The sequence below is a fragment of the Arachis hypogaea genome, chromosome 14, assembly GCF_003086295.3.
Source record: "Arachis hypogaea cultivar Tifrunner chromosome 14, arahy.Tifrunner.gnm2.J5K5, whole genome shotgun sequence".
In the NCBI taxonomy this organism is placed as follows: Eukaryota; Viridiplantae; Streptophyta; class Magnoliopsida; order Fabales; family Fabaceae; genus Arachis; species Arachis hypogaea.
In genome coordinates this window covers 111,051,336-111,075,517 of record NC_092049.1, presented here as the reverse complement: position 1 = coordinate 111,075,517, position 24,182 = coordinate 111,051,336, and the positions used below count along the sequence as shown (strand labels likewise).

Here is a 24,182-nt window from a genome sequence, read left to right as displayed (position 1 = left end):
CCAGAAAACTGAAATACAAGTTGGATCCACACATCCACAACCTCAAAGGATCCGAGCTACAAGCAATAGGTACAAAGCAATCCAAAGAGGCCAAGCAGCAAGGCTTCAGCATTCTCAAAACCCAAAAAGGTGCCAAGACAAGTGCAAACAAGTATAATATGAAATACAATATTATAAACAAGCTTCAGGATCAGGCCCAAAAGCTTGAAAGCTACTTGTTGTTTTTTCAAAACGAAAAGTTGCTAAACAAGCAACTAGAAAGAGTATCAACAGTCAGCAAAATATTCAAATTACAAAATAAAGAGTTTAAAAGTCCACAAGTCAGGTCATCTACACAAACATCCAAGAAAAATCAGCTAAGATCGGGAGCCTTCGGCAGCATCAGTACGGGGAGAAGGAGGGCGAGTCTGAATAGGCACCGCATCCACGGTACCATCATCCCGGTTCAAGATCTGACAGTCCGGATCAGAAACGGAATGACCGACCTCACCTGGACGAACAACAGAAGTTGACACTTTGACAGAAGGCACAGGGGGAGGCTCGATATCGTCATCATCCTGGTCATCAGGGACAATCTTACCATCCCTCACAACATTATCCAGGCTAAAAAGAGTAAGGTCGGCCTCAGGAGCAATAATTCGAACCTGCTCCTTCAGGTTCTCGAAAGCAGCATTCACACTGCCAACAAGATGACCCTGAAGCTCAGAATAATCAGCTCGGGCGTTCTCCAACTCCCCCTTCAAACGCATTCCTTCCCACGTAGCTGTCTTTATGTCTCAACGCCGTGTCCTCGGCCAACCGCATAGAAGCCGCCAGAGCAAGGGAACTCGCCTTCTCATTCTCCAGATCCTTCTCCAGTTTGGCCACCTTCACCTCAAGCTCCTCTTTCAAGCCCTTCATCCGATCGAATTCCTGTTTTGCCTCCTCCATGAAGGCTTTGGTGGCATGGAGAGAAAGATTTTGAGCCGTTCGGTACAAGGCAGCTCCTATATGTGCCATTTTTACACTACTCCGAGTTATAAAGTTCAAATGATGAAGGAGTGATTCATCATCCATAGGGAGGACACCGTATGGACCGATCTGCTGATCTACGAACTCAACCGCGTCAAAATCAGGGGCATCAAGGTTAAAAGGCTCAATTGTTTTTTGTTTCTTGTTGGGAGGAGCACCAAAAGTAGCAGCGGAAGACTGCGGAGGCTCGGCCAGGCGAACCCTAGGAGTGGGAATTACCCTCCTCGGGCCAGGAGAACTCGGCACGGGCGGCTTCACCGGAACTTGAGAAGACCCCTCTCCCGCCACCTTGGCCGAGATATTTTGAGTAGCTGCAGCCTTCTTTAAGTAAATAATTATAATTAATGTATTAATAATTATAATAATTAATTAGATTAAATAATTAAATTTTTATTTAATTAATATTTTATATTAATTATTTATTTTTTTATTAAATAATTTTAGTATAATCCCAAATTATATATTGTGTATTTATTGTTATATATGAATTTTTTTAATAATTAATATCTTTTAATAGTGAATTATTTTTAAATTTATAAATTTAAAAAATATTATTGAAAAAATAATTACATTAATTTTAAGTATTTTAATTAATTAATTAAGTAGGACCACAATAGGGACTAAAGTTAGTTCCTCCTATTGGAGAAGAAAAAGATGTTTTGAGTTCCTATTTACTATTTATGACGCAAAAGCTGATGTGGAGTTACTTTTTTATAACAGGTGGGCCATAAATAAGAACTGGAATGAGTTCCCTACTGAAGATGGTCTAAAGGCCAAAGGATCCACGAGAAAAAGTTAGCCATTTTATCGTCTCCAAGAAAAATACAACTATACATGGCACTGAAAAAATTTTCGAGCAACAATGCACGAGCAGGGGCAGAGCTTAATTCCGACAAGGGGGGACATGACCCTCCCTAAACTTTTTATAAAAAAATTAGTAGTACTTTTTCAAAAGATAAAAAATAGTTCAATTGACTTAAATACTTTATTATGACTTAAAGTACCCAATATATAAGTTCAATAAACAACACTCCCTCTATCTTTAACTTCAAATATAAAAAATTAGATATTTTTTATTTATTTAATTTAATATTATTTTATATTTTACTGTTTCTTTAATTTAATATTATTTTATAAATTTTAATATTTGTCCTTCTAACTTCTTCCTTATATATTTTATAGGATATATATTCAAATTTTATATAAAATAATAATAAAAAAATTAAAGAATTTATGTATTTTTTAAGAGAAAGGCTAATATTTAAGAAGGAAAACATATAACTTTTACAATATCAACACCTGCAGATAATTTTTCTACTTTAATGAATCACGAAAAAAGTGAGATACAACCTTTAAAAGTTCAAAAAGTTACATCTGATGAGTTTAACTTTAATTTTTTGGAACGAGACCCTGAAAAACGGCTTTAAATTTGGCAATATCACCCAAAGACGAACTTATTTTAAATAGGTCCATATCAAAAGCATCTTGACAATTATCTTTTACGTGACTCCCCAAAATTTTGTTTCAAGTTCTGCTACTGTGCACAAGCCTAGCTTCAAAGATGGATTTCTGCCACATAATCCATATCCATATATATAACTAAGCAAGAATCTTACTGAAATTAACGAAACAGACTCCCTAAAAATTAAATTAAAAAGAAAATGCCAAAGGATAACATTGATATCGTTTAAATACTAAATTAAGGTTGATCCTATACATTTTCTTCTAAAACAGGGCTTCTTTAAATGTGTATCAAGAAATGTTAAAGAGTTCATATTTTTAATAGAAAAAAAAAATTTGAAGAATTGGCCTGTAAGGCATCAATAAGATAATCCCGGGAAAACTCAAAAAAAAAAAAAAAAGGGGGTAAAATTACTATTTTCTCAAGTTAACATCTCATTCTTTTCAGGATAAAAGAAATGGAGCAATAAAAAAGATAAACTAAGAGTTAAGTATGATTTTGGTAGCAACTTAAAACAAACACTACTACTTTTAAGTATGACAATTAAATTACAACATGAGCAAACAAACACTACTACTTTTTACAATTTACATAGCATACTACCTTTTTTTCCCCTCTCTATTTAAGTAATTTTACATAACACTACGTGACACAAGAGAGAAGAGAACATAATTATTATTTGAAATTCAAACAAAAAGTCTTCCTTTTAGTCCATCTGAGAATATCTGTCACCAAAAAAAAAAAATCTGAGAATATCTGAACAAAAATCACTTCCCAATGCCAGTCCAACAACAAGTCCTCCCACATAACCGATGAAAATTATTTTCCAGTCAAATTCCACAAAAGAGTTTGAGCCAGAGTAATGTTGATCGCCATTAGATTCAGGTGGTTGATGTCTAGTACGATCGTCACATTTCTTCATCAGTTGAATTCCACACAAAGCCATGTTTCCTTCAAATGAGTTAACTCCAAACGTGGAAAACTGTTCAGTTTCATTAAAAAACAAAGTGAGCTCTGTTAACTCTGGAGGAATCTTCCCTGACAAGTTATTGAGAGAAAGGTCTAATGCTTCAAGATTGGAAAGATTTCCTAGAGAAGATGGAATGTCTCGAATGAACATATTGTTGGACAAGTTAAGCAAAACAAGACTCTTCAACTCTCCCATGGCAACTGGAATTTCTACAGAAATTCTGTTACATGAAATGTCGCTTGCTACCCTGGAATAAAATTGTTGTAAAGCTGATGTATAATCCATGACAACCCCTTTGTTAGACATCGAGAACGGATAAATAATGCGAGAAAACCAATCTTTTCCAGCATAGTAAAGAGTCCATTCCTCATTTTGTAATTTCCTATTGCTAGAAGCCATCATAGATTTCCAATTTCTTACTGTTTCTGAAGTCAACTTTCCAGAACACATGTTGTGAGAAAGATCAAGAACATGGAGCTTCGGAAATGGGCATGTAGTAGGACAATCTATAGCTCCGTCAAATTCATTATAGCATAAAGCAATAATGTCCAACTCAGGAAGAGTTCCCAACCAAAAGGCAAATGAATCATTGATCTGTTTATAACTCACATCAAGAACTTGTAGCATTCTACAATTGACCATTGCTCTTGGCAACTGACCTTGCAAACTGTTATTACTAAAATTAATCAAACCAATATAGCACATTCTGTCATATAGGTTTGAGGAATGGGACCAACTAATTTGTTTCTATTTAAAACCAAAATCTGAAGAGATTTGCTTAAGCTTGCAAGACATGTGGGAATCATACCACTTAAGTTGTTCTCAGACAAATAAAGATGCACAAGGGATTTCAAATTGCAGATCTTTGGAGATATTTCTCCGGTCAAAGAACTCTGGATAACAATCAAACTCTCAGGACTTGTTTTTCTCCACATCCAACTTGGTATCGACTTTAAATCGTTGAATGACATGTCAAGATATTCCAAGTTGTCGAGGTCTAGTAACAAATTTGGGAACTCAACTAGATTGCACGAAGCCAAACCTAAAATTTGGAACTGAGGAATGGTTGCATTGGAAGATCCTTTCCCAGTGAGTAAAGAAAGATTGTTGAATGATTAACTAAGATAATAGAGCATTTTGAGATTAAAAAATATGTCAAGCTCCAATTGTCCTTCCAACAAATTACTGGCTAGAGAAAGGATTGCAAGATTCCTTAGTTTGAAGAAAGAGTGAGGGATTTCACCTTGAAGGTGATTTTGTTGAAGACTCAAGTAATACAAACTGCTGAGGTTCATCATCCAAGATGGAATTTCACCACTTAAACGTGTCTTAACAAATAAGTCTCAAAAATGTTTTAAAAGTATTTGTTAACGTGACATGATGACATGACAAGTTAATCATGCATACCACAAAATAATTAGTTAATGTGTCACATTTTAAATTTTGAGACTTATGACATTTTGTCATGTCATCATGCTAAGAAACACTTAACTTGATACATAATCAGGTAATTAACTGAAAGGATTGTATTTTTAAATTGTATCTTTTAAAGATTAATATCACTAATAAAATTTTTGAAAAAACGGTTTGAAGAATGAGTTACGTTCTTGACAAATTTGAGTATTAATCCATATTATGTTACACTAAATATTTATACAGTACTATTCAGATATACATACTCTGATACTCATTCACCAATATTGTACGCCTTGTGATTAGTTTTTGCAGCATGAATGATGCTACACTCAGCAATACAATACTATTCTTCCTTGGCGCTATTGTTCTTCATCACGGTGATCGATTGAGTAGTTAATGCAGCCATCAACATTCTGATTGAATAACTAGCACTATACGCTATTCGCCACCTATGTCTTGCCTTGTTTACAACGGCACAAGATTTTTGCAGATTGTGATGCTTTGCAAATTGCAATCTTGGAAAAATATGGAAGAAAATGCAGAGATTTAGTAGTAAGTAGACAAGTAGTAATACACGACAAAGTTTATTATGAACTCTAAATGGCTGATATAGTGCTATTTACTTTGACATTGGTGTAGCAAGAGAAATTTCAAGGAATTGAAGTGACGTGAAGGCAATCAGGTTTCATCAACTCCTTAACCGAAAAATAATTCGTGTAGTTTCGTTGAAATATATTACATATTACATTCATGATGCGGTGACCTTTTACTTATGAATTACATCATCAACCTAATAATTTTCCTTCTATATTATTGAAAATGACATCGATGCTATATATCTATCACTACACTTAAAATAAATGCTTAATGAATGCAACAGATAAATTATTAATACAAAAACGCGTGATTGTGTATTTATTTGATATTGTATGATTATAAAATTTTATTATAGTGACGAGTTTGTTTTACTGTATTATTTATAAAAGTTGATTATAAATCATAATCTAAACATGACTTGTATTTAGTAAAAAAAAACGATTTGTATCTTCTTGGCATTATGCAATCATTTCGTCTTCCCATGCCAAGTGGTTGATTTTGTGATGTTTATTGAGCACTATTATATTTTACACTTTCTGTAAATTTTAGCATTATTAGGGTAAATTTCTAAGAAAACTTTCTTTAAATGATTTTTAAAAAGATTTTTTAAAAATAAATATAATTTGATGTTTAAATATGTAATATAAAAATATTTTTATTTATAAATTATGTTTGAATAGAATGATATAAAAATAACTTTTTATTATGTTAAGACATTTTTTTCTAAAATAAAAAAGATTTCCTTAAAAAATGCAAATTATAACATTTTAAAAGATATTTTTTAATTTTTCTATTACTTTTACTTTAACTTAATTGTTAAACACACAAAAATTTAAAAATTAAAAAGTAAAAAAAAATTCTCACCACTTAATGTCATCCAAACGCATACTTAATAAAGAAAGGTATGATACTTATTTATACTTTTGAAAATGAAAATGGAACAATAAAGTAAATACTCCCTAAATTTCACGATAACTGTAAAATCAATAATTGTCCCAAAATAAAACACACAAAAAAAAAACCTTAGTTAATAATATAGAATTTGGTAAAATAAACAAAATTATTAAATTATCCTTATATAAAGAAGACATACTTCAATAGATAAAATTATATATAAAAAATATTAACAAATTATTAAAATTTATTATTTTTAATTAATAATTAATTATTAATATTTAAAAATATGAAGTAAAGCATGTTGTTGGATTAATAACCATCAATACTTTATCGTCTAGTAATTTTTATTATATATTATCTAGAGAATTCTTTTTTTTTTTTTTGGTCTGAGTCAAAACCTTTAAAAAAATCGATTTGAAAAGATCTATCCCGGTTCTATAACAAAACTATTGGATTTTTCTCTCCTTTGTGAGGCCCAAGCCCAACATTTTGAGGGTGTCTCTTGCACCCATTGTGTCACAACCCTAGTTCAGATTTTTGGGGGTCATTGAGAGTGAGAGAGAGTAGCCACCAAGTGAGAGAGAAAGGAAAAAACAGAATTTCCGTTTTTGTCCAAAGCAGTAAATTTCAAATGGCAGTTTCTCAGTTGTTCACCGTTGGATCGGCTTGAAATTTAAACTGCATGTTCCTATCATCTTTTTTTTCATTCTGGTTGGTGGAGATGTTTATTGGAGATTTGCAGTGAGAGAAATTGGCTTCGCAAGAGAGAAATTAGGTTTCCCGTTTTTACACAGAGCAGCAATTTTGGAACGGCAATTTCTCATTCTTTCACCGTTGGATCGACGTGAAATTTTAACTGTAGATTCTTCACATCTTGTTCTTCATTCTGGACGGTGGAGATTTTAATTGGAGGTCTACAGAGAAAGAAATTGGCTTCGACAGCAGCTCTATTTTTTTGGGTATATTTCATCTTCTTGCTTTTCATTTGTGAGCTTTGGTGCTTTGATGTTTTAGCTGGTTATATGCACATTTTTTGTGCTTTGTTTGAGACTCTCTTGTACCTCATTTGATTATAGTGGAGCTATTTCATTGGTCTGGACGACTCGTGATTTTTACCTCTCACACTGAGAGGGTTTTCCACGTTAAAATCTCGGTGTGTTCTTATTATTGCTTTACTTGCTATATTTGCTTGTTATAGTTGCTGCCATATTATGTTGTGAGTGTTTCCATATTGTTCTTGTGTTGGACATTTGTGTCGTTTCCGCTGCTAGGCTCTTTTCATACTGGCATCAGAGCTTGTTGGTATTTTTCTGGGCTTGTGATTTTGTGAACAATGGAAGCTAATACTAATACTAGTAGGATGATCACTCTTAATGGTCCTAATTATGATTTGTGGAAGTCAAAAATGGAAGATTTGCTTTATGTCAAGAATTTTCATCAACCAGTTTTTGGTACAGAGAAGCCTAATGATAAATCTGATGATGATTGGACTTTGTTGCATAGACAAGTCTGTGGATATATTAGGCAGTGGGTTGACGATAATGTGTTGAACCATATTATTGGAGAGACACATGCTCGGACTCTTTGGATTTAGCTTGAACAGTTGTATGCTCGAAAAACTGGGAATAACAAGATGTTTTTGATCAAGCAGTTGTTGGCTTTGAAGTATACAGATGGGACATCAATGACAGATCACTTGAATAATTTTCAAGGAATTATGAATCAGTTATCAAGGATTTTTACTTCTTGGCTCCTTACCAGACTCGTGGGAAATTCTCAGAATGTCATTGTCTAATTCTGCTCCTGATGGTGTAATATCTATGGATCTTGCCAAGAGCAGTGTTTTAAATGAAGAGATGAGAAGAAAGTCACAAGGTACATCGACTACACATTCAGATGTTCTTGTTTCTGAGTCTAGGGGGAGAAGCAAAAGTCGAGGTCCTAAAGGTAGAGATCAAAGCAGAAGCAAATCTCGAGGAAAGTATAAGAATATTGAGTGTCATCATTGTGGTCAAAAGAGACATGTGAAGAAATTTTGTTGGCAGCTAAAGAAGGAGAAAGCCAAGGCAAGTAAAGACAAGAGCACAAATAAAGATGATGGTAGCAAGGAAGACAAGGTTAATGTAACTCATGATGATTTTCTTGTTGTTGAGGAGTTTGAATCTGTTAACCTTGTTGATAATAGCACTAGTTGGGTGATTGATAGCGGTGCTTCTATTCATGTTACATCTAGGAGGGATTTGTTTACGTCTTATACTCCTGGTGATTTTGGTGATGTGAAAATGGCTCATCAAGGTGTTGCAAAATGTGCCGGTGTTGGACAGGTTTGTTTGGAAACCTCCAACGGTACCAAGTTGACTTTGAAGCGTGTGAAGCATGTTCCAGATATTCGGTTGAACTTACTTTCTGTTGGTAAGTTGTGTGATGAAGACTTGGATAGCTCATTCTCTCGTGATAGTTGGAAGCTCACCAAGGGTTCCATGGTTGTTGCTAGAGGTACTCGACACTCTACTCTTTATTTAACTCAAGCAAAGATTGTGAAAGATGTTGTTAATGCTGCTGAGTTTGTTGATGAAACTGATTTATGGCATAAGAGATTATGTCATATGAGTGAGAAGGGCATGAATATATTATCCAAGAGGAATCTTTTATCTGGTTGTAAGGTTGTTTTGCAAAAGTGCAACCATTGCTTTGCTGGGAAACAGAACAGGGTTTCTTTCAAGAGCCACCCACCTTCAAGGAAGTCAGAGATACTTGACTTGGTGCATTCTGATGTATGTGGGCCGATGAAGACAAGAACACTTGGAGGGTCTATCTATTTTGTAACCTTTATTGATGATCATTCTAGGAAATTATGGGTTTACACTTTGAAGACCAAAGATCAAGTTTTGAATGTGTTCAAGCAATTTCAAGCTTCTGTTGAAAGAGAAACTGGGAAGAAGTTGAAATGCATTCGTACTGACAATAGTGGTGAGTACTCAGGTCCATTTGATGCTTATTGTAAAGAGCATGGTATAAGACATCAGAAGACTCCTCCGAAGACTCCTCAGTTGAATGGCTTGGCTGAAAGGATGAACAGAACATTGGTTGAAAGAGTTAGGTACTTATTGTCACAGTCTGGATTGGCAAAATCCTTTTGGGGTGAAGCTTTGAGCACTGTTGTTCATGTCTTGAACCGGACACCATGTGTTCCCTTGCAATTTGAAGTGCCAGAGAAGGTATGGTCAGGTAAAGATGTTTCTTATGATCATTTAAGAGTCTTTGGATGTAAAGCTTTTGTTCATATTCCTAAAGATGAGAGATCTAAGCTTGATGTAAAGACTAGGCAATATATTTTTATTGGCTATGGCATGGATGAGTTTGGTTACAGGTTTTATGATCCTGTTAACAAGAAGGTGATTCGAAGTAGAGATGTTGTCTTTGTTGAAGACCAAACATTGAAGGATGTTGATAATGCGGAAAAGCCAATGGTTCAGCCTAGTGATGATTTTTCTGACTTGGATATTACTCCCTCTATGCCTATGGTAGAAGATGGTAGAGTTGAAGCTCAAAATAATGAGCATAATACAAGTGCAGGTGAAGATGGAACAGTTGATCCGATACTTGATGAAGTTGGTGATGATGATCAAGATGAAGAACCAGCTTTAGAAATTCCTGCAAATGCACTTAGAAGGTCTACGAGAGAGAGAAAGCCTTCGTCAAGGTATTCTTCACATGAGTTTGTTTTGTTGACTGATGGGAGAGAACCTAAATGCTTTGGAGAGGCTGTTGAAGATGAAAGCAAAGCTCAATGGCTTGAAGCTATGCAAGAAGAAATGAAGTCATTACTTGAGAATGATACCTATGAGTTAGTGAAGCTACCGAAAGGTATGCGAGTTTTGAAGAACAAATGGGTATTCAGAATCAAGAATGAAGAACACAATTCTAAGCCTCGGTATAAGGCTAGATTGGTTGTTAGAGGTTTTAGCCAGAGAAAAGGTGTTGATTATGAGGAGATCTTTTCTCCTGTTGTGAGGATGTCATCCATTCGTGCTGTGCTTGGATTAGCAGCGTCTCTTGATTTGGAGATTGAGCAAATGGATGTGAAGACAGCTTTTCTTCATGGTGATTTAGATAAGGAGATCTACATGGAGCAACCGGAGGGCCTTGTTGTTAAAGGAAAGGAAGATTTTGTGTGCAAGCTTAAGAAGAGTCTTTATGGGTTGAAGCAAGCTCCAAGACAGTGGTACAAGAAGTTTGAATCTGTTATGGGGAAGCATGGTTACCGTAAGACAACTTCAGATTATTGTGTATTTGTGCAAAAATTTTCTGATGATGATTTTATCATTCTTTTGCTTTATGTGGATGATATTTTGATTGTGGGCAAGAATGCTTTGAGGATTAATGAGTTGAAGAAACAATTGAGCAAGTTCTTTGCTATGAAGGACTTGGGTCCTGCCAAAAAAATTTTGGGCATGACTATTACTCGTTATAGAGATTCCAAGAAGCTTTATTTGTCACAGGAGAAGTACATAAAGAAGGTGCTTCAAAGGTTTGGCATGAATGATGCCAAATGTGTTGCTAGTTCTTTTGCTCCTCATTTTAAGTTGAGTACCAAGCAGTGTCCAACCACTGATGAGGAGAAACAAGCCATGGATGAAATTCCTTATGCCTCAGCTGTTGGAAGCTTGATGTATGCTATGGTATGTACTAGACCAGACATTGCTCATGCGGTTGGTACTGTGAGTCGTTTTCTCTCTAATCTAGGTAAAGAACATTGGAATGCTGTTAAATGGATTATGAGATATCTCAAAGGTACAACTAACTTGAGTTTGAGTTTTGGTGGTGAGAAACCTTTGCTAGTTGGCTTTACTGATGCAGACATGGCAGGAGATATTGATTCTCGAAAGTCTACTTCAGGTTATTTGGTCAAGTTTGCAGGGGGAGCTATTTCATGGCAGTCAAGGCTACAAAAGTGTGTTGCACTTTCTACCACAGAGGCAGAGTTTATTGCAGCAACTGAAGCATGTAAAGAGTTGTTGTGGATGAAGAAGTTTCTTGCAGCACTTGGTTTCAAGCAAGACCGTTATGTGTTGTTGTGTGATAGCCAAAGTGCTATTCATCTTGCCAAGAATTCTACTTTTCATCCAAGATCTAAACATATTGATGTTAGGTATCACTGGATACGGGATGTGTTAGATTCAAAGTTGTTGGAACTTGAGAAAGTTCACACTGATGACAATGGTGCTGATATGATGACAAAAGCATTGTCAAGAGAAAAGTTTGAAACATGTTGTTTGATCGCCGGAATGGCGAGAGCCTCCACCTAGTCGAGAAGGGGGAGATTTGTTGGGTTTTTCTCTCCTTTGTGAGGCCCAAGCCCAACATTTTGAGGGTGTCTCTTGCACCCATTGTGCCACAACCCTAGTTCAGATTTTTGGGGGGTCATTGAGAGTGAGAGAGAGTAGCCACCAAGTGAGAGAGAAAGGAAAAAACAGAATTTCCGTTTTTGCCCAAAGCAGTAAATTTCAAATGGAAGTTTCTCAGTTGTTCACCGTTGGATCGGCTTGAAATTTAAACTACATGTTCCTATCATCTTTTTCTTCATTCTGGTCGGTGGAGATGTTTATTGGAAATTTTCAGTGAGAGAAATTGGCTTCGCAAGAGAGAAATTAGGTTTCCCGTTTTTACACAGAGCAGCAATTTTGGAACGGCAGTTTCTCATTCTTTCACCGTTAGATCGACGTGAAATTTGAACTGTAGATTTTTCACATCTTGTTCTTCATTCTGGACGGTGAAGATTTTAATTGGAGGTCTACAGAGGGAGAAATTGGCTTCGACAGTAGCTCTATTTTTTTGGGTATATTTCATCTTCTTGCTTTTCATTTGTGAGCTTTGGTGCTTTGATGTTTTGGCTGGTTATATGCACATTTTTTGTGCTTTGTTTGAGACTCTCTTGTACCTCATTTGATTATAGTTGAGCTATTTCATTGGTCTGGATAACTCGTGGTTTTTACCTCTCACACTGAGGGGGTGTTCCACGTTAAAATCTCAGTGTGTTCTTATTATTGCTTTACTTGCTATATTTGCTTGTTATAGTTGCTGCCATATTGTGTTGTGAATGTTTTCATATTGTTCTTGTGTTGAACATTTGTGTCGTTTCTGCTGCTAGGCTCTTTTCAAAAAGCTGAAGCCGTGATCTAATCGAAGAGGATGAAATGGTTTGAATATTCATGGTGCCTCCACTGCATGTGGTATATGGCGCCACTTTCAGTGGCGGAGCCACGTTTGTGGGAAGGGGGCAATGGCCCCTCCCAAACCTCCAAATTTTCAGTTTACTTCTCTTTTAATTTTTAATTTTTCTCTCATCCTAACTTATATTTTTCATGTTCGCCCCTCCCAAAAAAATTCTTAGCTTCGTCCCTGGCCACTTTCAACTTCTACAGAGGTTTTGGAACTTCAATTGCGACCGAGGACGCTCAATGCTGTCTCTGTGTTTTTTCTGAAAATGGATCATCTCAATTTTTTTTAATAATTGAAGAAGTAAAGTGTGATCTTTTATTATTAATTTTATAACTGAAATCAAAAATAAATATAAAAAAACAATAAATAATTAAAAATTACATTTTATCCTTTTAATTTTTTTTAACAATTAAAAAAATTCATTCTATTTTTTTTTTCGTCGAAATTCGGAACGGTTCTCCTGGTTTCATCACCTTATGTTGTGGAGCTGCCCCTTAGAAATTGATTCAACTATTCAAGAGTTACGGACCGCTTGGGAATTGGGCTTTCGGAAGGTGACATTAGATATTGATTCAAAAGCATTGGAGGAAGTTTTGAGTAAGGGAAAAAGAAATGAACAACGTCCGAATCCATCGGTGAGAAGATTAATAAAGATGACACAAAAGGAGTGACAATTTAGATGCAAACACACTTGCACTTTGTTTAGATAAATGATGAAAATAAATAAACAAAAATAGAGAAAAATCTTTTTTGTTTAGATAAAAAAATAAAAAAAAATTATAATAAAATAAAAGTATATTAATATACTTATCTACATTATATGTAAATTAAAATATACATTATATATGAACTAATAAATTTATTCTTATCATAAAATAAAGTATAAATATTTTTATTTATTTATATTATATTTTGTAAATATTATAAAATATTATAATTTTATGTATTTAATTTAAATTATTTATCTAATAATATAATGTTTAAATGTGAATCTTTATTATAATAATATATTAAAACTATTAAAATTAAGCTTATATTAGTAATTATTAATAACAATATAACGAATGATAGTATTTTTTTTTGTGTTTTTTGCTTATGATGGAAAGAAATATTTTTTAGTAGAATCTACAAAAAAAAAATTTCTTTCTTTCCTAATTTTTTTTATATCCAAACCAAAAAAAAACTTTTTTTTATTTATTTTCTTTTTATTTTTTTTTTCTTTTTATTTTTTATCAAACCAAATAAAATGAAAAATAAGAGAAAAAAATGGGAGAAAAAAATTTAAAAAAAGAAATAAAAATAGATTTTTTTGTGGTTGTTTGGATGAAAAAAATGAATGAAAAAGAATTTAAAAAAAATTTTTTTGAAAGAAAGAAAAAATAAAAAAAGAAAAAATTATAATAGAGTAAAATTACATAAATATCCTTATACATATTATATGTAAATTATAACTTATTAATGTATTTAACCCATTTTTTAAGAGAAAAAAAATCCAAATTAGGTTGCAAGATTTTAATATGTTATTTTTATTAGCAAAAATTATTTTTTTTTGAAGTTATCTTTTTTTATTGTCTTTTAAATGCCATAAACAAAAATATACATCTCTGTTTTTCAAAAAAATACAAATACATTTTTATAAAAGGATAATAAAAACTACTTATAGATTCCATATTAATTTCTTTAATTATATTTAAGGAACGAAAATCGTCTTTTAAAATAATAAAATAACATCAAAAGTGGCTAGCATTTCTTTCTTATTATATGTGACGAAAAATCATATGCAATTCTTGTAAAACATATAACAAAATACAAAAAGAGTAACAACAACTAGAAGAATAATATTTTATTATTATATGCCAGTTTCAAAAAAGCTAATTGTTCATCGTTAGAGTCATCGTTATATGCCTGCTTCAAAAAATTAATTCTACATAGTTAGAGCCATATGCATACATCTACTTCAAAAAAAAAGGTTTTTCCTAGTTAAAAATAATACATGATCTATTTTTGTTTGTACTATACAATATATTCATTATTCCCAAACATTTTCAAGTATTATGATTCCTGGACAAATATATATATAACAAATATAAATTAATACAAAGAGCTTATCATAATAAAATATTTTTTCAACATTTTTTTATCCTGGACAAACATATATAACAAATATAAATTAACACAAAGAGCTTATCATAATAAAATATTTTTTCAATATTTTTGTATTCAAACATACAATCACTCTTAAAGTATCAACAAAGGCTGATTTATAACCATGTGTTGACATAAATAAAACAAAGAAACATATATGAAAAATACATAAAATAAAGTCATACTTTATAGCAATACAAAATATAAAATCAATTATTAAAAACAATAACCTCAAAGTAACCAGAAATTAAGTTCATATAAAAATTATACCTGCAATGATGAATGTTTTCTGAAAATACCATATCTCCTAAGCGAACACAAGCAGCAGTTGTGAAATAGAAAAGAAGATGCAGTCGCATTTCAGGTGAGATACCAAAAAATTGGCGCTTTTTTTGTTCATTTTCACATAAAAATTGATAATATTGCATCTAATATGAACCTACCAAATCTAATTCAGTCAACATATTTGATACATCTAATTCACTAAAAAGACGAAGCCTATTTTGTTGCATGATAGTTAACCCTTTTTCAGCCATTGCAACTTGTCTTTCAATTAATGAGACTTATTTTTCGGCAACCGAAACCTACCTCTCAACCACAGAAACCTGTCTTTCAGCTGATTCAACCTGCCCCTGAGTCATAGCAACTTGTTGCTCAGCCACATCATGTACTTGCTAGAAAGATAATTACCTTCTTTTACAGCATTGGCCATGGTAGTAATTCCCAATGCAATGCAACTTTCTCATATTTCACCTCCAGAAAATTATTCATGGGAGACTTACGCTTTGTACCTCTTGAAGTTGAAGTCTCTCCTAATTAATTTGGCTGACTATGAAGGGCACTTAATGAATCTAAATTAGTAAAAAATGTAGGAGTATCATGTCTCATATTAACATTTATGTTAGAAAACCTAATGTTTTCAAATGAGTCATTTAAGTCAATGATATCTCTATCAAGTTGTTGAATCCTTTCTCGTAAAGTAACAACCCATTTACCAATAGTTCTATCAGCTCCAAACAACTCTTTTAAAGTATCATAATGCTTAATTTGCATTTTTTTTTCTATTTTTTTACATGTGGTTTCTCATACATAAAAAATATTTAAATTACTTTTGGCTAACTTCATCAATAGTATAAGTAATAAAAACAAAGTTTAAGATACTTTAATAAAATCTTGCTACACTTCTTCTTCAGCTTCAAACTTTCTAGTAACAAGATTATTCCACGCAAATTCACTTAAGTGATGAAATAAGTCATATGCTTTAGCAAAATGATCTTTCAATGTCTTCGTTTTATTTTTGATATAGTTCTTTGTTATGTGCGGGCCTATTGCTATACTCAAAATTTTCACAACATTGGCATATACTTTGGTTGTCCAGAAGCTATTGTGTCTATTACCTTTGAATGTTTCTTCTACTAATGCATTCAACAACACTTCATTCATATTATCAGACCATCTTAAGTTGTCTTTAGAAGGTTGATTATTTTTTGTTGTTTTATTCCCTTTATTTGGCATTATTTAACCTGTAACATCCCCTCAAAAAATCCAATTAAACAATTTCGGACATATATATATATATATATATATATATATATATATATATATATATATATATATATATATATATGTGTGAAAATATATCATCACTCATAATGTTTGATATACATTTTACATTTCAGTTACAATGTTATCTCGTAACAGTGTTGCATGTCTATATTTTTCATTACGTTGTTGATTTAATTGTGATTTATCTATGTTGCGTTCTTGTAGCAATTCTCGGTTAACCGCATCAATTATAGATTGATCAACATCGACATCTATAAAAAAGTTATGCAGTATACAACATGCCAAAAAAATGTCTCATAATTTCAAATGAATAATTAGGTTTAGTGTCGCCAACTATGATTGAGAATCTTTTCTTTAGAACTTCTAAACATATTTCAGTGATATTTCTTAATAAAGAATGTTGGTGGTTAAATAATTTTTTAGGATTTCGTAACTCACACACTAAATACTCTTTCAAGTGATACCCAATAGCTCTATATGGTGTAAGTATCCCAGGTTTCAGTATAAATCTAGCATTCCCTAAATAAAATTTTTGTACAACAGTTGCATACACATATTAAAGTATAACATACTGTGATGATGAATTTAACTTTATATAGATAATTTCATAAATTACACTATCACAGACCTTCGGGGATTCAAAGTGGATATTTCCTATTTAAAACATCTTTCAAAATTCTTGAGTTAGAGTCGGTTTCTTTCCAACCAGACAACACATAAGTGAATTTCATATTAAACACATAGGCAGTTAAAACATTGTGTGTGGGGTGAAATTTTCTTTGACAAAAATGAGGGACTTCTACCTGTGGTACCTTCACACGACTATGAGTTCCGTCTATGGCTCCAATGCAGTCCCTTTTTTAGAAAAATATATTGACATATTAACATAATATTTTTATAATTATTTCATTGACAATTACATAAATGTCACTAACTAAGTTAAAGGAGTTACCTTAAAAAAGAGATAGAATTGACTATTATTAAGTATTTCATGAGAAACATTCTCACCAGATGATTTCTTGAAGAATTCTTCCTCTAACGATAGCATAGGATGTAGAACATTGTAAAAGTAACGACTAATTGTCTCCTCTAAGCGGTGGAAGAAGAAAGACATGGTTCTAATTTTAACATTATGCTTTATAATATGTAGGAATTTAGCGACTTGCTCTTCAACTATAGAGCGAGTTGAATCTTTTACTCTACCAATTCCTCTTGACTTTTGACACAACTGTCTAAATACTTCAGGACCCATACGTATAACATCTCAATATTTTTTAGACTTCAGTAACCGTGTTATTAACTGAGTATGTCTAATTTCTCTTCCAAGTTGTCATCACTAATTTGTCTAGGCCTATATTGTGATAATAATTTCAAAAAATACAGCGCATGCACTGTAACACATGAAAGAGATCTGACACAAATATTTTGTCTCTTTTCTAACTCTTTCCTAACATGAATCAAGATTTATATTGGTTTAGGATGATATAGATTAGTAGGAGTGATTTGATTTACTTGAAATTTTGAGTCGTATATGACGTTTGTTCTATGTTCAACATTCGTATCTTCGACATTTTTGTTACCCATCTATAAAATATAATGTTTAGGGTGGACACATCAATAATAAAAGTAACCAGAAAGTTAAATTTTTTTTATTACAATATAACAATTTATTTGTTGAAAAAAAAAACTAAAATTTTATATAAAACTTTACTTTTACCTTATGCAATATAAAAATATCTTGTTCTGAGATACTTATCTCCAATTTCTAAATGCCAAATTGGATTTTAAAACTCTCTATCATAAATAATAATATAAATTGTAAATTATATGATACATTATTTACACTAATCTAAACCAAATTTATAAAATGTAAGATTACAACTTGTCCATGGTTTATCAAAATATTACCATCTTTGTATAAAAGGAAAGGGACTCAAGTTATTCACACGACTGATGAACGGTATAATGCATATGAAAGAATAATTAATTTAACAAAATCATATTTTTGTGTGGAAGATGAGTTCTCCACAAAAAAAAAAAAAAATACATGTATCTACCCATAAGATCCACCTATCATAATGAATTTGTCAAAGAATAAATTGATTTTAATTATATGAAAACTATTATCAAACTCTCTTCTTCTACATAAGCTAATATAGTTAAAGAATTTTGGAATTCAAATTAAATCATGAAGAATTCAAACTAAAAAACATAATTTTATACAACTAAAATTATATGAAAACTAGTCTCAAATTCCCTTCTTCCACATAAGCTAGTAAAATTAAAGGGTTTTCGAACTCAAATTTAAACCTTAAAAAATTCAAACTTAAAATCATAATCTTATACAACTAAACGTATATGGTAATTAGGGGTGCTAAAAAAATAGTTTAACCAAACTGATTTGTAATTGAAGTAAAACTATTTTACATAACTTAAAAAAACTGAACTGAAATTGTAATGTTTTTAATAAAAACTCGTTTATTAAAAACCTGTTTAATAGTCGCATATTTCTCTCTAACTTAGTCAAAGATTTTTGCATTTCTAATCTCAAAATATAACTTAGTCAATGCCTCACCTTACTCTTCAACATCACTTATTTTCTATTTAGCTTCAACAATAATAATAATTACAATAATAATATAACTTAGTTACAAAATAAACAAAACATTTCATATAGACAACAAAAAAAAAAAGCTTTCATCTTGTATAATAAGTCAACTTTCATTCAAATTTTTCATATAAGCTAGTATAGTTAAAAGATTTCGCAACTTAAATAAAAACTTTTAAGAACTCAATTTCAAAAACATAACCTTGTACAACTAAAATTATATGATAACTAGTCTCAAACTCCCTTCTTTCGCATAAACTAGGCAGTTAAAGAATTTTAGAACTCAAATTTAAACCTTCAAGAATTCAAACTCAAAAAACATAACCTCATATAAAAACATAACCTTATACAATTAAAATTATATAAAAACTAGTCTCAAACTTCTTTCTTTCACATAAGCTAGTACAATTAAACTGTTTTTGAACTCAAATTTAAACTTGTAAGGATTCGAACTCAAATATAATGTATTCATACGACTCTTTGGATGTTTCAATAAGGATAAGGTGAATGTCTGAACCTAAAATATCTCAGTCTCACTCTATGACATTCAAAAAATTAATCTATTTATTAGTAATAATATTACATATTTTAAAGATGTAAACTCTTTTCACATAAATTAATTTCAAAATAAAATTACGTTTTTGTTTTTTTACAAAATAAAATGATATGACATTAATTTACGAGGTTGAGATCTATATGCTATATCTGGCTGACGTACTTGGAGGGAAGACGGAATGGACTTTGCAATCTATTGTCACAATCCTAACGTTGTGGGACAGGCAAGAGTTTGCTTTTGCTAGAGTGAGTATTCTTAGAGCAGTTGTTACCAATCTTCATCTCCTTGATATTCACATGCAGATGATATCCCTTTTAATTGTCTAATGTGATTTGCCTTAACGAATTTTTACCTAAGAATTGCGAATAGCCTTAGGATTTTACTAGTTATGGATGCTTATGGTAAAAAGCCTAAAATTAATTAATGCATTGCTTTATTGCCAAAATTCAGTGGTATCATGCAACTAAAGGCACTTAATTAAATACCAATCCAATTAAAAATTCTTCTTTTTTGTACCAAACATAAATTGGTGTAGTGAAACATAAGTTCAAAGATGGTTGAATTTTTGAATTAGAATGAAGGACTCATTTGAAAGCAGAGAACAAAGAATTGATTATTTTTTCACTACAAAGATAAGAATCATCTATGGAATGTAAAAGCAGAATAATATCTCAGTTGCAAAACAAAAAAACTTCACAAACTATGTGAAGTGATGATTTTTTCATTTTATTTTGGGAGAAACTACGAAAATGATGAAAAAAGGACTCACCTTCATCTTGAAGATGCACGGATGAAGATGCGGTAGAGCTGTCACGAAAATGACAAATCTGCTATGGTGCTATGGACAACGACGGGAAGTTGCGGTGGTGCTGTTGAGGACGACGATGAAACGGGAGAAGAGAAGAGACGTGTTTTCAAGTTCTAGGAAGAATGAATTAGGAATTTCACTTTCTGTTACTTAAAGGGTAAATTTGTACTTTTACTTTTATTTGCACTTCTCTATAAGTTTTCTTTGCAACTTTGAAAAGAAAACATTTACATGGTCCCCACATACATTTTTTTTTCTACTCAATTTTGTTCTCATCCAAATAAAGAAAAAGTATTTTTTTTATTCATTTTCCTTCCTTACATTTTCTTTCTTTTCAAATTCTTCTAATCTAAACAATATATTAGAGAAGGTAATAGAACAACTGACTGGATGTCTAAAAAAAGTCTTAAAACTAGTCTGGATAACACTTTATTGATCAACTCTTTAGGGAGTCAGCTCAGGTTATTTTTTATGATAGCAGAGGGGTTACCATACCCTGTCAAGTTAGGAATGAATCCTCTTAAGTTTTTTCACTTAAGAGTGTAAAGTATGATCTATCACTATTAATTTTATAAGTGAAATAGAAAAATATATGAAATAGAAAATATTAAAGAGTTAGATCACACTTTACTCTCTCAATTGAAACAAAAAATTAAAAAGATCTATTTCGGTTAAGTTATACTGTAGTTTTGTTTTCTTGGGCCTTAGCCTCATTTCTTTTATATAAAAAAAATAAAAATTAATATTTTTCAACCAAATAATACCAAAAAAAAAATTCTTATACCAACAAAACTAATAGTTAGATAAACAAAATTCAATGAACGTAAAAAAATTATCATGACAAGAAAATTCCACTTGATGACCTATTGATAACTTGTTTTCCAAGGTCATCATCTCACAAATTTTATCTTCTTCACACGGAGTTACGTTAAACGGTGCCTCCCATAAACCATATCTAGAGCCAATCTTAGTTCCGAAAAATAATATATTAAAAAGAAAAGAAGAGAAAAGAAAATCAACAAATTAATACCAATAGACTCGAATTTGTTCTTGCATGCAATTCCAGCAACTTTCTTTGCAACTACCCGATTGCATCGAGTTCATATTTTTCTACGGTCTTCAAAACGAAGTCTTACGCGCTTCCCAGAGTCCACAGCTATCCACAGATCCAGAGCTTATTGGACTGTATGAATTGAGGAGGAAGCCCAAGCAACAAAAGATCAAGGATTCAAGAAGCTCCAGAAAGGCCCAACAAACCCACTATTGGCTCAGCCCACATCAATCAGGAGGGCACCATTTGTGAAAATATTTTTGCAAGAACTTATGTTTGTGTTGTAGACTCGTAGTACTACGACTAACCACCAAGATTTTACAAGAACTACTGAACCAGTGCAAATTTTACAGAAAAGAAAATCACCGACCATATATCCAAACCAAAAATATTAATAACCAAATAAAATTAACAAAAAAAAAATAATTAAAATTTATCTTATTTAATATTTATTAATTATTTTTAAAATTAATAAATATTAAATAAATTTAAATTATTTTTTTTGTCTTTCTAACAATAAAATTACCAATATAAAAAAAACAATTAAAATAAATCCAATTGATCCTATTTTGAATTATTAAATAAATAAACATAAAACTATGTTTTAATAATAATAATAATAATGTTATATTCGAATATATCCTTAAAAAGTTTTTTTTAACAAATTTTATGTGAGATTTTTTGTCTAAAAAAATTTATTACAATAAAATAAAAAAAAATTATTACCTTAAAATCTTTCAACTTTATAGAATCAAATAAATTCCTATGTTAGTCATCGTTATTGTCATTTGGACAAATAAATTCTAAAAAATTATGGTAAAAAGAATCCATATGTCTTATTCTTATAAGGAAAAGAAAATCACCGAGTATGACAAGCTAAGTAGCTAGCACATATAAAGGCCAAAGGATCCACTGGAAAAAGTTAGCCAGGTTCATCATCTTCAAGAACAACAATACAAACTGTACACGCCACTGAAAATTTCCCAGCAACAATGCAACAAGCCCAGCTTCAAATATATGGATTTCTGCCGCATAGTCCATATCCATATATATACTCAACGAGAATCTTACCAAAATTAACAAAACAGACTCCCTAAAAATTAAATTAAAAAGAAAACGCCAAAGGATAAACACAAAACAGAGTACACTGAAAATTGAAAGAATCCTGCTTGTTTGGTTGCAGCTTGGTGCCAAATTGAAGCAATAATTTGGCTAGTCACGAACAAGAGAGTTAATCAAAATAGACGCCTCGTCTGCCGTAGGAACCGCACCCTCTGCTGAAACAAACACCCATTCCCTATCACACACCATTTTTCTTTCTTTTTTTTTTTCCGTTTTTGATAAGGTATATTTTTCTCAATAATTAATAATATAAAATATAATATAATAATTGATATAGCAGGTATTTTTTATTTTTTGCTGCGTACCTGGGAGTGATGGAGGAAAATGTGAAACAATGTCATGAACGATGCTTCCACCGCCGCCATTATCATCATCCCCAATCTTCACACGCTTATTCTTCTTCACTTCCTCGTCATCTTCTTCTCCTTCTCTCTCTTTCTCCTTCTTCTTCGCATTCTCCACCGCCACACCACCTTCACTCTGATGATTATGAAACAAATTCGAAACAATATTGCTTATGATTCCTCCTCCCTCTCCACCATTATTTCCTTCTTCAGAACCAGCACCTTCACCTTCCTCAGAGTTGAACACCCCTTTCTCGCTTTCATGTCCTGATTTTCCTGTTCTTGGAGTGCTCAAGGGTGACACCAGTGTAGAGATCAAGTTACTAATTACTCCGCCACCTTTACCTTCATCTTCTTTAGCATCTTCACCGCCATTGTTGTTAGCCTCGTCATCGTGTTCTCTATTGGATCCATCTTCTGGACTCAGATTCAGAGGTGGAACCACACTCTGATCAATTTCGGTTACACCGTCTTCCATAGTATAGATTTGTGGATTGTAACTGTGACTGTAATTGTGATTCCCCTCGATTTTTCCTCCTACTAAGCACTAAATAGATAAGAACAACGTAGAAAAAGAATAAAATAACACTTCTAATACACGGATATCAATGAAAATAGATAAATTATTTTGCCAGTAATAAAAAAAAATTATTAGTAAATACAAATGTTTTTTATAAAAAGTTAAATATTAATTAATATAATCAATATTCTATTTATTCATCTTTAAAGTTTAAAGTTACATTCTTATTAGAATAAATTTGGAAGAAAAAAAATACCAAAAAAAATATTGGAAGAAAAACTAACACAGTAACACTTGATATTATAATTTATAAATATGAAGATATTTTATAATTAAAAATATAATTGAGATAAATATTATAAGATAGATGGATTAATTTTTAAAAATATTTTTTGTCTTTATCTTTTCACATAATTTTAAAAATAATAAATAATTAAGTATTTATATTTTATAAATAAATTTTAACTCATGGACACTACTGATCAGAGTACAAATAATTAAACTAATTGTTATTGGAAATAGAAAGTTATATCAGTTAATTGGTTGTTTAAAATATAAATATTATTATTATGTTTTTTTAATTATAAAATAATGTTGTATCTTTTTATTTTTAATTTGTGTAAAAAAGTTAGAATTTAGCTGATATATATTTTAGAGACACAAATTAAAATTATTATTAGTAGAATATGTTAATTTTTTATTTTAAAAAATACACAATAATCTGTAGTATTTATCCTTTTAGTATTTTTTTTTATTATGATAGTTTTTGAAATTTTGTTTTTTATTTTTAATTTTTAGTGATAGCATTGAAGTCTTTTTTTTAAGTTTATTTTTTTAAATGAGTTATGGACTTTATAATTTAGATGCGTTATTTTTTTTCTCTGTTA

The 24,182-nt window shown here is 31.5% G+C and overlaps 2 protein-coding genes across 3 annotated transcripts; both read right to left on the bottom strand.

Annotated features, from left to right (window-relative positions):
- Positions 1 to 356: 356 nt before the first annotated feature.
- LOC112742913 (receptor-like protein 47) lies at positions 357 to 4,085 on the bottom strand. Its single transcript, XM_025792156.1, has 3 exons — positions 3,255 to 4,085; positions 1,231 to 1,329; positions 357 to 557 (listed from the first exon to the last, which is right to left on the bottom strand). The coding sequence occupies exons 1-3, from the start codon at positions 4,083 to 4,085 to the stop codon at positions 357 to 359; spliced, it is 1,131 nt and encodes a 376-aa protein (XP_025647941.1).
- An 18,035-nt stretch (positions 4,086 to 22,120) lies between these two features.
- Positions 22,121 to 23,385, bottom strand: LOC112743693 (uncharacterized). Of its 2 annotated transcripts, none has more exons than XM_025792991.3 (2): positions 22,737 to 23,385; positions 22,121 to 22,583 (listed from the first exon to the last, which is right to left on the bottom strand). In XM_025792991.3, the coding sequence occupies exons 1-2, from the start codon at positions 23,251 to 23,253 to the stop codon at positions 22,522 to 22,524; spliced, it is 579 nt and encodes a 192-aa protein (XP_025648776.1). In that variant the 5' UTR covers positions 23,254 to 23,385; the 3' UTR covers positions 22,121 to 22,521. The 2 variants fall into 2 exon arrangements, with proteins under 2 accessions (XP_025648776.1, XP_025648775.1); XM_025792990.3 differs by having other exon boundaries at positions 22,121 to 22,586; positions 22,737 to 23,382.
- Between the last annotated feature and the right edge of the window lie 797 nt (positions 23,386 to 24,182).